At 36.8% G+C, this 13,382-nt stretch overlaps 1 protein-coding gene across 6 annotated transcripts in view; it reads right to left on the reverse strand.

Moving 5' to 3' along the window:
- Positions 1-13,382, reverse strand: part of ANO3 (anoctamin 3) — a 379,990-nt gene that overhangs the window by 141,356 nt on the left and 225,252 nt on the right. The window contains exons 1-2 of one of the 6 annotated variants that reach the window (XM_072725373.1): positions 5,140-5,241; positions 2,599-2,648 (exon numbers count right to left, since the gene is read on the reverse strand). The exons of 4 other annotated variants lie outside the window; for them this stretch is intronic. In XM_072725373.1, coding sequence (XP_072581474.1) covers positions 2,599-2,625 — 27 coding nt within the window. In that variant the 5' untranslated portion in view covers positions 2,626-2,648; positions 5,140-5,241. Of the gene's footprint in view, positions 1-2,598; positions 2,649-5,139; positions 5,323-13,382 lie in introns of those variants that run through there. One more of the 6 variants, XM_072725374.1, reaches the window with a different exon arrangement.

Consider the following 13,382-nt stretch of genomic DNA (forward strand, 5'->3'; position numbering starts at 1 on the left):
GAAGGGTTATGTTCTCTTCAACAAATGTTGCTGGAACAACAAAACGTCCAAATGCAAAAAAAAAAAAAAAAAAAAAAAGAAGAAGAAGCTGCTACCAGACATAGATTTACTCTCTTCACAAAAACAATTGAAAATGGATCACAGATCTAATAGTAGCACATAAAACTCCTAGAAGGCAACACAGGAGAAACCTTAGATGACCTTGAATATGGTGATACCTTTTCAGATAGAACACCAAAGACACGATCCATGAAAGAAATACTTCATAAGCAGAACTTCATTAAATTTCTGCTCTGGGAAGTACAGTATCAAGAGAAGGAAGAGACAAGCCACAGACTGGGAGAAAGTATCCTCAAATGAGACATCTGATAAAGGACGTATCCAAAAAAAGACAAGGAGCTCTTAAAACTCAACAATAAAGAAAAAGCAATTAAAAAACCGTCTGTGATCACTTAACATTCACCTCACCAAGGAAGAAACAAAAATGACAACTACACATATGAAAAGACGCTCCACATCATACGTCAGCAGGGAAATGAAAGTTCAAACAACGAGTTACCACTACACATCTATTAGAATGGCCCAAATCCAACCCCTGAAAGTAGCACACACTGGCAAGGAGGTGGAGCAACAGGACCTCTCATTCATTGTTGGTGGGAACGCCAGATAGTACAGCCACTTTGGAAGGCAGTTTGAGGGTTTCATACAAAACCAAACATAGTCTTTGTGACCCAGAAATTGAACTCCTTAGTCTTTACCCAAAGGAGTGGAAAACCTATGTCCACACAAAAATCTGCTATGGATGTTGAGAGCAGTTTTATTCATAATTGCCACCCAAAACTTGGAGGCAACCAAGATGTCCTTCAGTAGGTGAATGGGTTCCTAAACTCTGGTACATCCACGCAATGGGATATTATCCTGCGCTAAAAATCATTGAGTGATAAAGCCATGAAAGGACACAGAGGATCCTTAAACGCATACTACTAAATGAAAGAAGCCAATCCTAAAAGGTGATAGACCGTATAATTCCAACTATACGACGTTCTGGAAGAGACAAAGCCATCGTGTACAATAAAAACACGAATAAAAGGATCAGTGGTTGCTGTAGAGGTTGAGAGAAGGGCTTGGAAGTAGGGAGAGATGAAAAGGAAGAACAAAAACAATTTTTAGGGCAGTGAAAATTCTCTGTGTGATATTACGGTGATGGCTTTATGTCATTGAACATTTGTCCACACCTACAGAATGTACACCACCAAGACTGAACTGTTAAGGTAAACTGTGGACTGAGGGTGATCATGATGTGTCGATGTGGGTTCATCTTTGGTAAAAAAAAATGTACATTTTGGTAAGTGTTGACAATGGGAGAGGCGATGCAGGTGGGGGGGGTACTGGGGGGTACAGGAAATCTCTGTACCTTCTGCTCAATTCTATTGTAAACCAAAAACTGCTCCTTAAAAAAGTCTTTAAAAAATAGTATGTTACTTGATTCCTGAAAAATGAATAGAAAGAGGTGCAGAAAATTTGACGTGCAAAGGCAAGGGGCATGGACAAAGAAGAGTATATTCAAGATTTATTAGGATGTGGGCTGTGACAGGAGCAACTGGTACCTTGAAGGGCTGTCAAACAGCATAAAGGATAATTCTCATTTTAACATTTGAGACCCATTGCTCTTATGTCCCTATTCTTATCCTTCTCAATAAACTGCAAACTTTTTGAGGACAAGAACTATATTTTATTCATTTTGTATCCACTATACTTTGCATCCTGTCTGGAATGTGTCTGTGTGCATGCACATGCACACACACACACATCACAAATGACTTAATTAATTATTCAAATCATGACTGTCTTCTCAAAGTCATAGTTTTTTCTTTCTCATTACATATTGGAATTTAACAATTTCATGATAATGGGCATCTTTTCGTATTGCATAAAAAATAAGTGGAATAAAAATCACCTTATAATCTTACTATTATTACTGATATCTCTCTCTCTCTCTCTCACACACACACACACACACACACACACTATTATAATTTTGCTTCAAAGCTGCTTCCTTCTTTTTATTTCCTTGATATGTTTCCATGCCATTATAATCAACCTCAAGATGGTTTTTTTTTTTTTTTTTTTTTTTTAATTTTTATTTATTTATGATAGTCACACAGAGAGAGAGAGAGAGGCAGAGATACAGGCAGAGGGAGAAGCAGGCTCCATGCATCGGGAGCCTGACGTGGGATTCGATCCCGGGTCTCCAGGATCACGCCCTGGGCCAAAGGCAGGCGCCAAACCGCTGCGCCACCCAGGGATCCCTCAAGATGGTTTTTTAAATAACTGTCACCGCTGTGGTTGTATAGATAAGTGGTTTCCACATTTTGGTAATAGAAACTGATGCATCCACCTCACCTGCGACCACTCCTGGCTAAAGCCTAGTCCTCTTCCAGGTGGAAAGGTGACATATCATCCCCACTTCCACCATTGTTCCCCCTCCCTCATGTACACAGTGATCTCATGAAAACAGAAATCTGTTCAAAACCCTTAAAAGTCAGAATAAAATCCAAACTTCCCATCATAAGCTCTTACAACATTGCGCTTGCTTACCTCTCTCTCTCCTCTCATTTCGGCCATCCTGGTGTTCAGTCTCTGTGTTCCTGCCACACAGGCCACATATCAGTTTCTCAAACACACCAAGCTCTTTCCCACCCCAAGGCCCTCATCGAGGGCACTCTGCCTGCAATGCCTCTTTCTCCCACTCTTCCCTCCTCAGCTGACTTCTCGTCTTTCATTTCTTGCCTTTAATCTCTTCTGAGAGATTGCCCCAAGTAGCTCCCCTTCCACTACTCAGGACCCACTCAATGACAACCTGGAAACAGGTATTTATGTGTTGGTTTATTTATTTATTTTCTGTCTCCTCCACTAGACTACAAGCTTTGCGAGGGTAGAGACTTTGCCTGTTTTATTCATGAATGCCTACCCTGCCTTACTAGAGAGTCTGGCACACGGTAGGCTCCCCAGATACAGAGCCCCCTGGAGATACTAGGAGAAAATTTAAAGCAGTCATTCTCAAAAGTAGTGCCAGCACCAGGAGCCTCAATCCTGAGGACTTGTTAGAAATGCAAATTATCAGGCTTCAAGGGGAATTACTGTTATCAGAAGCTCTGGGGGTAGGGGCTGGTCATCCTTTCCTCTTTTCTTTTCTTTTTTCTTTTTCTTTTAACAAGCCATACAATTGATTCTGCTATTCCCAGTCTGACAACAACTGCTGTAAGGTATCTTGTAAGAATAAAAAATATGCCGACTTTGTTTAGAAGTCGCTGCAGCCAAAATTTCTTAGAATGTGAGGTTTGAACCTTAACATGTCACTAAATGTGGTCATATCATTTTACTGAAGGGAAAAAAAAAAGGTTCCAAAAGAAATTTTTTTATTTATTTTAATCTAACAATTAATGATTCTGCTTATAAGTGTGCTTTGTTGAAGATAGTAAAGCATGCATATTTCTTATAAATAGGAAGTATAATTATGCAGCATAAAACTGTTTCCTGAAAAGAGTATTCAAATACAAAGCTACTTTCATACTTATGGCTGAGTATTAATTCAGTTAAATTCAGGTATAATTATGAAATATTTGCATTTCTTTCTTCTTTCAAGGTGGTTCAAACAATGAATTGATCTGGATAATTTATCAGACTCTGCCTTTGAGTTGAAATTTTCCCACGGTGATTTTAATTATTTTATTAAGGGGAATCATTAGGTTTTCACATTTGTTGGAGGGTCCTATAAAATAGAGCTGGCTCATCGAGGAGCACAGTATCGGTGGAGTCACAAAGAAAATGGAAAATTAATCATTTAAGACAGGACTTCAGAATGGATCCCAAACACCTGAGTTACAGGACCTGCATATGTGGATAAAATGTGGCTTTGAAATCATACGGTAAGATGTATAGATCCACTGAAAGAGTCCAAATTATGAAGCAAGTGTAAATATTCTTTTAAAAAGATAAGAAGGAATAAAGAGAGGAAAGAAACACAATACTGATTGCATTTCTATAATGTGACAGCAGCACTAAGTGCTGCTCTTTAGACTATCTTCTATTATTCTCTCTCCTCCCATTTCTATTTACTCAAAAATCAGAGGTTTTCTGGTTCAGCTAAAGAAAACCGAAAGCCAAGTCTTTCTAAGTAGAATAGTCTATGATGGAGCATAGACTGTGATTTTCTAGTGGGCTCTCTATGAAATAAACGTTTTTTTCTTTTTTTTTTTTTACATATGTGAGCCTTAAACATCATCTTAGTAATTTACTTCCACTAAGAGAATATAGTTGAGTATACCTTTCCTGCACACTGATTTTTATATTTCTAAAACTACATAAGGACTCTTTTAAGTACTTACTTTTTACTAAAGGGAACCACATTTATTCCATATCCATTTCAAGTGATCTAACCATAAATGCAGATTTAGAAATTAAATCCTTCATCTCCAAAAGGAAGCAGTTAATATTTTTAAAGAAAGAAATTAAAATGAAGCCTCTTGAATGGAAAAACAATAATAATAATTTTACCACCTTTCAAACAATGAGAAAATAAAGATAGCAGTTTGGAACATCTTTTTCCACAGATTAAATCACAGTGACTTTCATAGTTGTGTCACTTGTCTACTTGAACATTTCATGCTGCGAGTTATGCTTCTTTAAATTCAGATTTTTTTTCCTCAGATTTTCTATTTTGACTGAAATTATTTACTAAAATATCTAGTACAAAGATAATTTCTTAAGCACATTTTAAAAATACATTCTTTTACAAATAATTGTATTTTATATATTCTTGAATCAAGAATTAATTTTACAGTAGAATTTGTATTTCAATGAAACCAATAATCGAATGCATATAAATAGTCAAAACTTCAGGGAGGTGCCATTTGTTTTACATGCAAGATAAACACAGATGCTCAAAATATAACCTTTTAGATCATATACTTCTTAGTTTCAAAAAAGCATTTCTAATATTTTGAAATAAGAGATAACACTCAACATCCTCAATTCTGAAACCAGTATCAATTATTCTTCATTGGCTTCTCTACCTATTTTTAAGGAAACAGAAAAGTAATAAAGAATTCCTAGATTGATGTATACTTTTAAACATACCACAGTCAGAATTCTGGGTTCAGCTGCATTTGGAATCCTTCATTGCTGACAACAGAATTGCAAATGACAATCTTCTTTAAAGCACTCTTCAGCATGACAACAGAAAGTTCTCCTTTCCACTGCCTCCCTTTTTTTTTTTTTTTCCATTAGCTAGAGTGTTACATATTGAATGCTGCACGAAGCATTTGACTGGAGGGTTTTTAGACTCTTTAAATGCCTGAGTCTGAATAATGATTAAAAAAAAAAAAAAAAGACAACTCATGTTTTTATAAGAATTTCTCACTGTTTTTTTTTTTTTTTTTTAATTTTATTTAAGAGGGTTGGCTAGGGGGTGGGGTTTGAGGGATGCCTTCCTGTGTCATTGGTTAATAGTTTCTATGCGTGATTCACCTAAGTGACATTTAGTCATATAATGTCAGTGACATTTTGATAATTTTACCGTCAATTTTTAATCATCTATTGTACATTCTTTTATGGAATTTGAATGAGTTGAGCAGATTAGCATAAAGGGTGGGAGGTATGTTTCAGTCTGAATAATAGTGGTCTGGCAAAGGAAACTTAACCTTTTTACTGGTGAGCCAGGGAATGTTTTTGATAGCTGAGTGGCATTCACTAGGATTTCCCTTTTCTCCACCCTCCTCCCCCTCCCAGCTTTTCAAGGAAATTGCCTCATTTTCTTGTTCATGGTGGAAAAGTACAATAGAAACCTTTGTGGTTTCTGAAAAATCCTGCATCCATTAAACTTGACATTGCATCATAGTGGCCCTGGGCTGCATATAACGAAGTGACTGTAATCTGCAAGCAATAGAAGTAAGTGTTTTCTAAAAATAAATAAATAAATAGATCTGAACATTTTTGTCCCCCTGTGGTTAACATTCACATGATGAGATGCAACCGAGGATTATATTTATTTCTGTCAAGAAAGCCTCCACAGGACAGCCTGTAACTGGGATTGGCAAAACACTGAACTAAGAAAGGGCCACTTACTGGATATGGCCTTGAATTAATCAATATGCTGAAAAATTGATCTCCTAGTGAGCCACAAAATAGGAAATTTTAACTTCGCACAACAGTTTGAATCCTTTAAACAGCAAAAGGTAGATTATTGTAATCTCTGAGTTTAAATTGTCCGTGGCATCGAAGAATCAATCAAAAAATGACTGAGACTCTGTTCCCAAGTCTTCATTTGCAAAGAAGTTAATCTGCCCAACTCATTCCAACAGCATAAGAATGTGCAATAGATTATTAAAAATTGATAAGGTTAAAAAGTTAAATACGACAGGCTTTATTTTTGTTGATGTTTTATTTTAAGAAGAGTGACAGCTGCTCAAAATATTCATATTCTGACGGGCTCCTTTGGTGAGATTAAGACGTCTGCGTGCGGGTGTGAACAGAGTAAAAGGACATGGGAAGACGAAGGGCTAGAAACAGCACAAAAGGGATGAGTATTTTATAGTTTATCAGGATCTGAGCGCAGGAGTCTCAGTTTTATTGTATTTTTCTCAAGCATAAAACATTGAGGAAAGCACAAAATTCATGGTCTCTACTGCATATGATCATTCATCCCTTAGTGACATGAACCCGTTCTCCAACTATCTAATACACTCGTCTCGTGGCTTCTCTAGTCCCTTGTGCATACCTGCATCCTGTGCAACACAGCCCAGGGTTTACACTATGCTGGATTCTGTACCATTCCTGCCTACTGCTTCCCCAACCATATATTAACGGGAAGTCACTTGGTCATTCTGAGCCTCCATTTCCACACCTACGAGATGGAAATAAAAACTGATTCTACTTTTTTAGAGTTATTGTGAGGCTAAAGCAACATAGGTCATCAACAAAATCCCTGAAAAGTCCTTAATAAATATTAGCCATTGTAGTTATTTAATATTAACATTATTATTAATGTCCCAACTCCCAATCCTGTGTTCCTTCTGCTACACACATAACCTGGCAGGCCTGGGGAGGGGATATTAATGAGGTAAATTTGACTTTAAATGCGTTCAAATAACATTAGTTTTGATGTGGCTGCTCTTCCTATCTTCACGTCTAAGCAGAGGTGAGTCTATCACAGAGTAAACGGATAAATATCAAGTAGAACGATGATCTGAACCAATTAACTGGTATGCTGACACACTAATTTATTGAGTTTATTTTCACATCCCATAAACATATGCACAAAGTCTGCAGACAAGTTCTAAGTACTCCAAGGAGGCTCAGGCGATAGATCTCCCAACATGAGGTCCTAAGCTATCATGGAGAAAACTAGTAAGTTGATGATTCAGGAAGCCCCTCCTCTATGTCTAATTACCTGACCATTGGTGTCAGGAGAGAGAAAACATCTGTGCATCTTGTTTGTTTGCTTGTATAGGCTGTGAAATAAGACTTCCTAAGTAGGCATAATTTTTCCTAGATAGCTTCAAAAGAACTAAAGACATTAACCTCGTCAGATTCATTCCTCACCTAAATCCACTCTCATAATTAAAATATCTCCATGCCCTGATTTCCTAACCTTCTGTTCCATTGTTCCAGACACAGCTATGTTGAACTGTTATTTTTGTCCCAATTGACAAGAGAAGTTCCATTCTATATGATAGACAGATGCACTTGAAAATATTGCCTCAAAAAAAAAAAAAGAAAATATTGCCTCCATTGATTAGTCTGTAACCCCACGGAATAGACACCTTCTCCCCTGTGGCTACTTTTGCTGACTTTTAGTAATATTAAGTTGAAACAAACTCCTTGCTTCTTTACTTGGTTATTTGTTCATATAAAAGTAAGTTATAAACAGGCGAATCCACTCCTGGGATGTTGTGAGTTAATTTTACACAGTTAGTAAAAGGCAGAGGGGCACCTGGGTGGCTCATTTGGTTGGGCAGCCTCTTGATTTCAGCCCAGGGCTCAGGTCATGATCTCAGGGTCATGGAATCAAGCCCTTCATCAGACTTTGTGCTCAGTGGGCGGTTGTCTTCAAGATTTTCTCTCTCTGCCCCCTCCCTTTGCTTGCCCACTCCTTTTCTCTAAAATAAATAAATACATTTTTTTTTAAAAGCAGAGATGCCTACTTCAGAGCAATGTTTCAAGGTTTTATAAAGGTGTGATTAATATGTGTATTAATTATTGCACTGGAGTCAGAAAGGCACAGGGTTCCGGGATCAGAGAGACATGCTACGATTCAGCTGTGTTCCTGTCTAGCTCAGGGACTGGACAAGAAACCTTAACATCTTTAACCCCTAATCTTTTTCATCAGTTAAATGAGACTAATAGTTACTTCCATTGAGTTATAGGAAGTTATGAGATAATCCATACGAAGTGCTTACCACAGCTTCTGGAGGATAAGTGATCCATACATATTAGGGGGACAGACTGAAATGCTACTTAAGATGGTTATCAGAATACAAAGGTGAAGTCCTGAACTCTTCTTGACTTGCTGGTGTAGCAAATGGAAAAATAGTTTCAGGGAGCAGAACCATCTTATTTTTCAAATCTTGGCTTAGTCATTTATTAGCTGTATAAAATTTTAAAATGAGGATAATATGATAATACTTATGGCTTAAACTTAAGAATACATGGAAATAATGTTTATGCCATTTAAATCTACCACCAGTGATAAACACTATAAAATTTGTTGTGTATAATCCTGAGTATTTTCTTAAATCAAGAGTTAGATATTTTTATATAATTGATATCAAACTGTACACTTTTTAATAACAACCTTCTTAATAATCACACATTGTGACGTTTCCCATTGTACTTACTGAGTTTGGAAGTGTATTTTTCAATTGTTTTATTTGAGGGCATTATTATTTTTAATTTTATCTTTTATTCTCAAATATTTAAGTGTTTAATCCTCCCCAACCCCTCACAAACTACAGTGTGAGAAGCATCCTTAAACATAATTATATGGACAAACATCTAATTATATTCTCTGGATAAATTCTGAGAAGTAGGTTAAAAGGTAAGACTATTTTAATCTTTATTGTTAAACTGTTTTCCAGAAAATGAGGATCAATATACACATCCACCACCAGGCAATGAAAAGTAGCAGTTTACAGTGCCAATACTGTTTCTTTAAAATTCTTTTCTAATTTGTTTCAAAAAAATATTGCTTATATTTGTATTTCTGCAATTGCTAGTACTGCTAATGTTTTATGCGTTAAATGATATCACCTTTAATTTTTTTCACTCTTGTGTTTATCAATTATATAATTACATCGCTGCAAATTAACAATATGAACTATTATTTGGCGTGTATATTTTCTACTATGTCAGTTCATTATTGTATCTTAAGTTTATCCCTTACTCTAATTTTATTGTAACTTTGACACTGATAAATAAATGGTCAAATCTACCAAGTCTTCCATGATCAATTTCATTGTTGGTTTCAAAAGACCATTTAGAAAGGTCATTTTACTGTTCTGTGATTAGAAAAAAAAATGCTTATTTTATATTTACATATTCATTTTGAGTTTATTAATTATTTTGGCTCTTCAATAATTCATTTTGGTGTAAGATGTACAGCAGACATCTAAAAATACTTTAACCCCTTAATGACCTATTATTGTGAGAACATTTGCACATTTTTTTGAAAGACCAATAATTTCATTGCTGATGTGAAATGGCACCTTTATCATGACACACCACACACACAGACACACACACACACACATCACATATAGGTTTAAGTAATCTACAGGTCATGTGGAAGGCTTCTAGAAAATTTTATATTAAATCTTCTGTAAAATCTACACTAGCAACCAGCTTGTGTTGCACAAATACCAACTCTTACCCAGAAGGCTTCTGAAGGTTAAGGGGGAGTACTTAAATGGCACAAGGAAAGGAGATGCCTCAGATGGTTGAAGGGAGGATAATTCTTTTTAGGGAGGATAATGCTGGAAAAGAAGTCTTATACTAGGCAAAAAAAAAAAAAAAAAAAATTTAAAACACTGGCCAAAAAGATAAACAAACCAAGCAAGATAACTTGCTGTGTGTTCCATAATATGTATGAAAATTAAATATTTAGAGTACTATTTCCCACAATGGTATTGTTAATAAAAATATTACTTTAGGTCCTAAAGTAATGTAATATTAGGGTTTTCCTTAGAAACTGACTATCCCAATAAATGCAAATAATAAGCATTTTCGTTCATATATAATCTTCAGTCATTATGTTATAGTTTAAGTCATCATCATCTCAAAATTGCTAGTAAAAAAAATATGCAAGTTCAGAATACTAACAATCCCTGAACATTATTTGGAGGCAAAGAGCCACCGAGGCTCATGAAATAGTTGCCAATGTTCACGTGAAAGGCACGTATCGTAGGAGACGGCAGAGGCCACTTTCCTCTCACCTCCTCTCACATATGATGTGTCTCCAGCCTTCATAGAAAATAGAAAATTATTCCTGTTACCAGTTAAGTTAAAGACGAACACCATCTGCCAATGCCAGTTGACACAATCAAATTGATTGGCTTTGAAATCTAAATTTAATGAACCGCTAAAATATTCATGTCAAGATTTTCCTGATCCATAACCTTTTTTCCTGTCTGATTTGATACCCGGCATCCTTTAAGAGGAGAAGTCACTGTAATTTGGAATATAGATTCAGATTCCCGGACTCATTGTTGCTAACACAATTCTTTTTGCCATCCTGAGGAACAGTAGCACAGGACATTCTTCATTAATGTCCACTATAGAGACCATAGGTCCTGCTTCATCGATTTGTTCTTTCTAACCTAAACTAACTGTAGATGTTTCCTATAAATTACTTAAATCTAGAGACTTCAGCTAGTGTGTAGGACGTGGCTTTTTGACAGATAAGGACTTTGCTTCCGAGGATCATCCAGTTGGGTGTAGGATCTTATCTTCAACTGTAATTCATAAGGCTCTTGATATTAATGAGACAGAAAAAGGCAATACTTAAAAAAAGTGTTTTAAAAGCAATCCCTATCTATTCTAGAACTTTGCTTGCAGTCAGAGCAGATGTCTCAGCCCACGGGTTTATAAAACCTTTTATATATATATATTACAAATTTGCTTCCTGAAATTTCTTATCCATGTAGGCTTTTGTCAAAAAGACACTTTTTGTCAAAATGTAAAACAAACAAACAAAAAAAGAATTGCTTTTAAAAAATAGTTCTTCACCAATTTTAGCGGGTATTTGTGCTTGTTAACTATATACACATGGTTCAACTAAAGGTAATCTTGGAATTCTACCCTAATTTAATGCTATCACAAAGAAAACAGTTTTGTAAATAGAGTTTGGGGTTTTATTTTTTTAAAGATGTCAGAACGTTTTAGATAGGCTGGCATTATACCATGTTCTTTAGGTTACGACATTTAAAGCATCCTTGGGCTCTGTAGAGTGAAATGGACAATATGGCTATGTTTTGGAAAACCAGTTACAATTTTTCAAATCTTCTCAGTAATTGAGGAAGAATTCACTTTATGTTAACAGTCAACTGGCCTCAGTCAACATGCTATCTATCCTTCAACATTCATGGCTGCATCCATTACCTCCCGACGAGAAACAAATCATCAGCAAACAGTTTACTGAGACCATGATTCTGTGGGTAGGCAGGGCCCAGCTGGGTGGTTCTTCTGACCTCAGCTAGACCCTTACAGGGTCTGAGCTTCCTGGTCGATGCCACTGAACTCTGTCACAACTCTGCTTCAGTTGGGCCAACCGTGCTCACTGGGCTCTGATCCACAGGGTTCATCCATACACAGGCTATTTCTGGCTTGCTCACCCGCTAGAGGCAGAGTCCCAAGACAAAGAATGCAAGTGCAAGACCTCTTGAGTCCAAAGTTCAGTGTTGGCACATGCTCACTTCTGCAGCAATCTCTGGCCAAAGCAAGGCCCAAGGCCATTCTAGTGAATTTATTTTTATAAGATTTTATTTATTTATTCATGAGAGACACAGAGAGAGAGGCAGAGACATAGGCAGAGGGAGAAACAGTCTCCATGCGGGGAGCCCGACGTGGGACTCGATCCCGGGTCTCCAGGATCAGGCCCTGGGCTGAAGGCGACATTAAACCACTGAGCCACCTGGGCTGCCCCATTCTAGTGATTCAACCTCTTGATGGGAGATGCTGTAAAGTCTCACTGAAAACAGAGTGGATCTGAGGAAGAAAGATTGTGGCCTATTTTCCATCTACTACAGCACCTCTGAGTTATTTAAATATGGCTCCTACCAAAAAGCCTGAGGCTAGCTAAATCTAGACTTATCCCCTGGGTAGTGTCCTCTCTCATTTCTAGAACCTCTTAGATTTCTCCATTTATACGCACGCATCTTGTACTACACCCTGCTAGTGCTAGATGGGAGAGCGAAACCCGTCCATGTGTGCCATCTTTTTCTGTTCTACAAGCGCCAGGTTCTGCACGTAGTAGCTTCCAAATAAATAAAATAAATGTTTACGACTATTCACTACTACTTTTTATATCACATCATCATAGTCAACATCGATACTACAAATGTTTTTATTTTCTAAAATATTAAAGACTTTCAGTGTAAATGACATCACAAAAGTTCATGGTTTGTTGTTTTGTTTTAGAGAGAGGGAGGGTGTGTGTGGGGGTGAGGGACAGAGCAAAATGGGGAGAGAGAATCTTTAGCAGGCTCCATGTCCAGTGAGGAGCCCAACATGAGGGTCAATCTCATAACCCTGAGATCATGACCTGAGCCAAAATCAAGTCAGATGCTTAACTGACTGAGCCACCCAGGTGCCCCCAAAAGTTCACGATCTGAAGTCAAATATCCTAAAGATGCAACTCATTGTTCCGAAAATTAATTCTTGAACAAACTATACTGCCTTACAAATATACTTAGCCTCCAAAATATCATAAGCAGTGAATACATGATCAAAATTTAAACTTTCTACCCTGTCTCAAGATCATTCAGGAAACACACAGTAGTTGACAAATCAAGTGCTCCATCTATTTCTAGATTTGCTTTTTGTTTTTACAGTTGATGAGTTCAACAGACTTCCTCATACATTCAATATAAGATACCACCTTAGAGGATTTGGAGTTACTTCCTATGAACCTAGTTTATAGCTGATGCCAAATTTTGCTGGAAAGCTCCATGTGTTTTTCTATAATCCAATACTTATCATTACTCACAATATAGTTTACATTAGCAGTCACCTTCTCCTGGGAGTTTTGCTCTTTTCCTGTTGACTCTATAAGCTTGTTCATCATCTCTAAAATGATCCCTTTGCAATTGAATAAATTTGTAAAGAAA

The sequence above is a fragment of the Vulpes vulpes genome, chromosome 11, assembly GCF_048418805.1.
Source record: "Vulpes vulpes isolate BD-2025 chromosome 11, VulVul3, whole genome shotgun sequence".
In the NCBI taxonomy this organism is placed as follows: Eukaryota; Metazoa; Chordata; class Mammalia; order Carnivora; family Canidae; genus Vulpes; species Vulpes vulpes.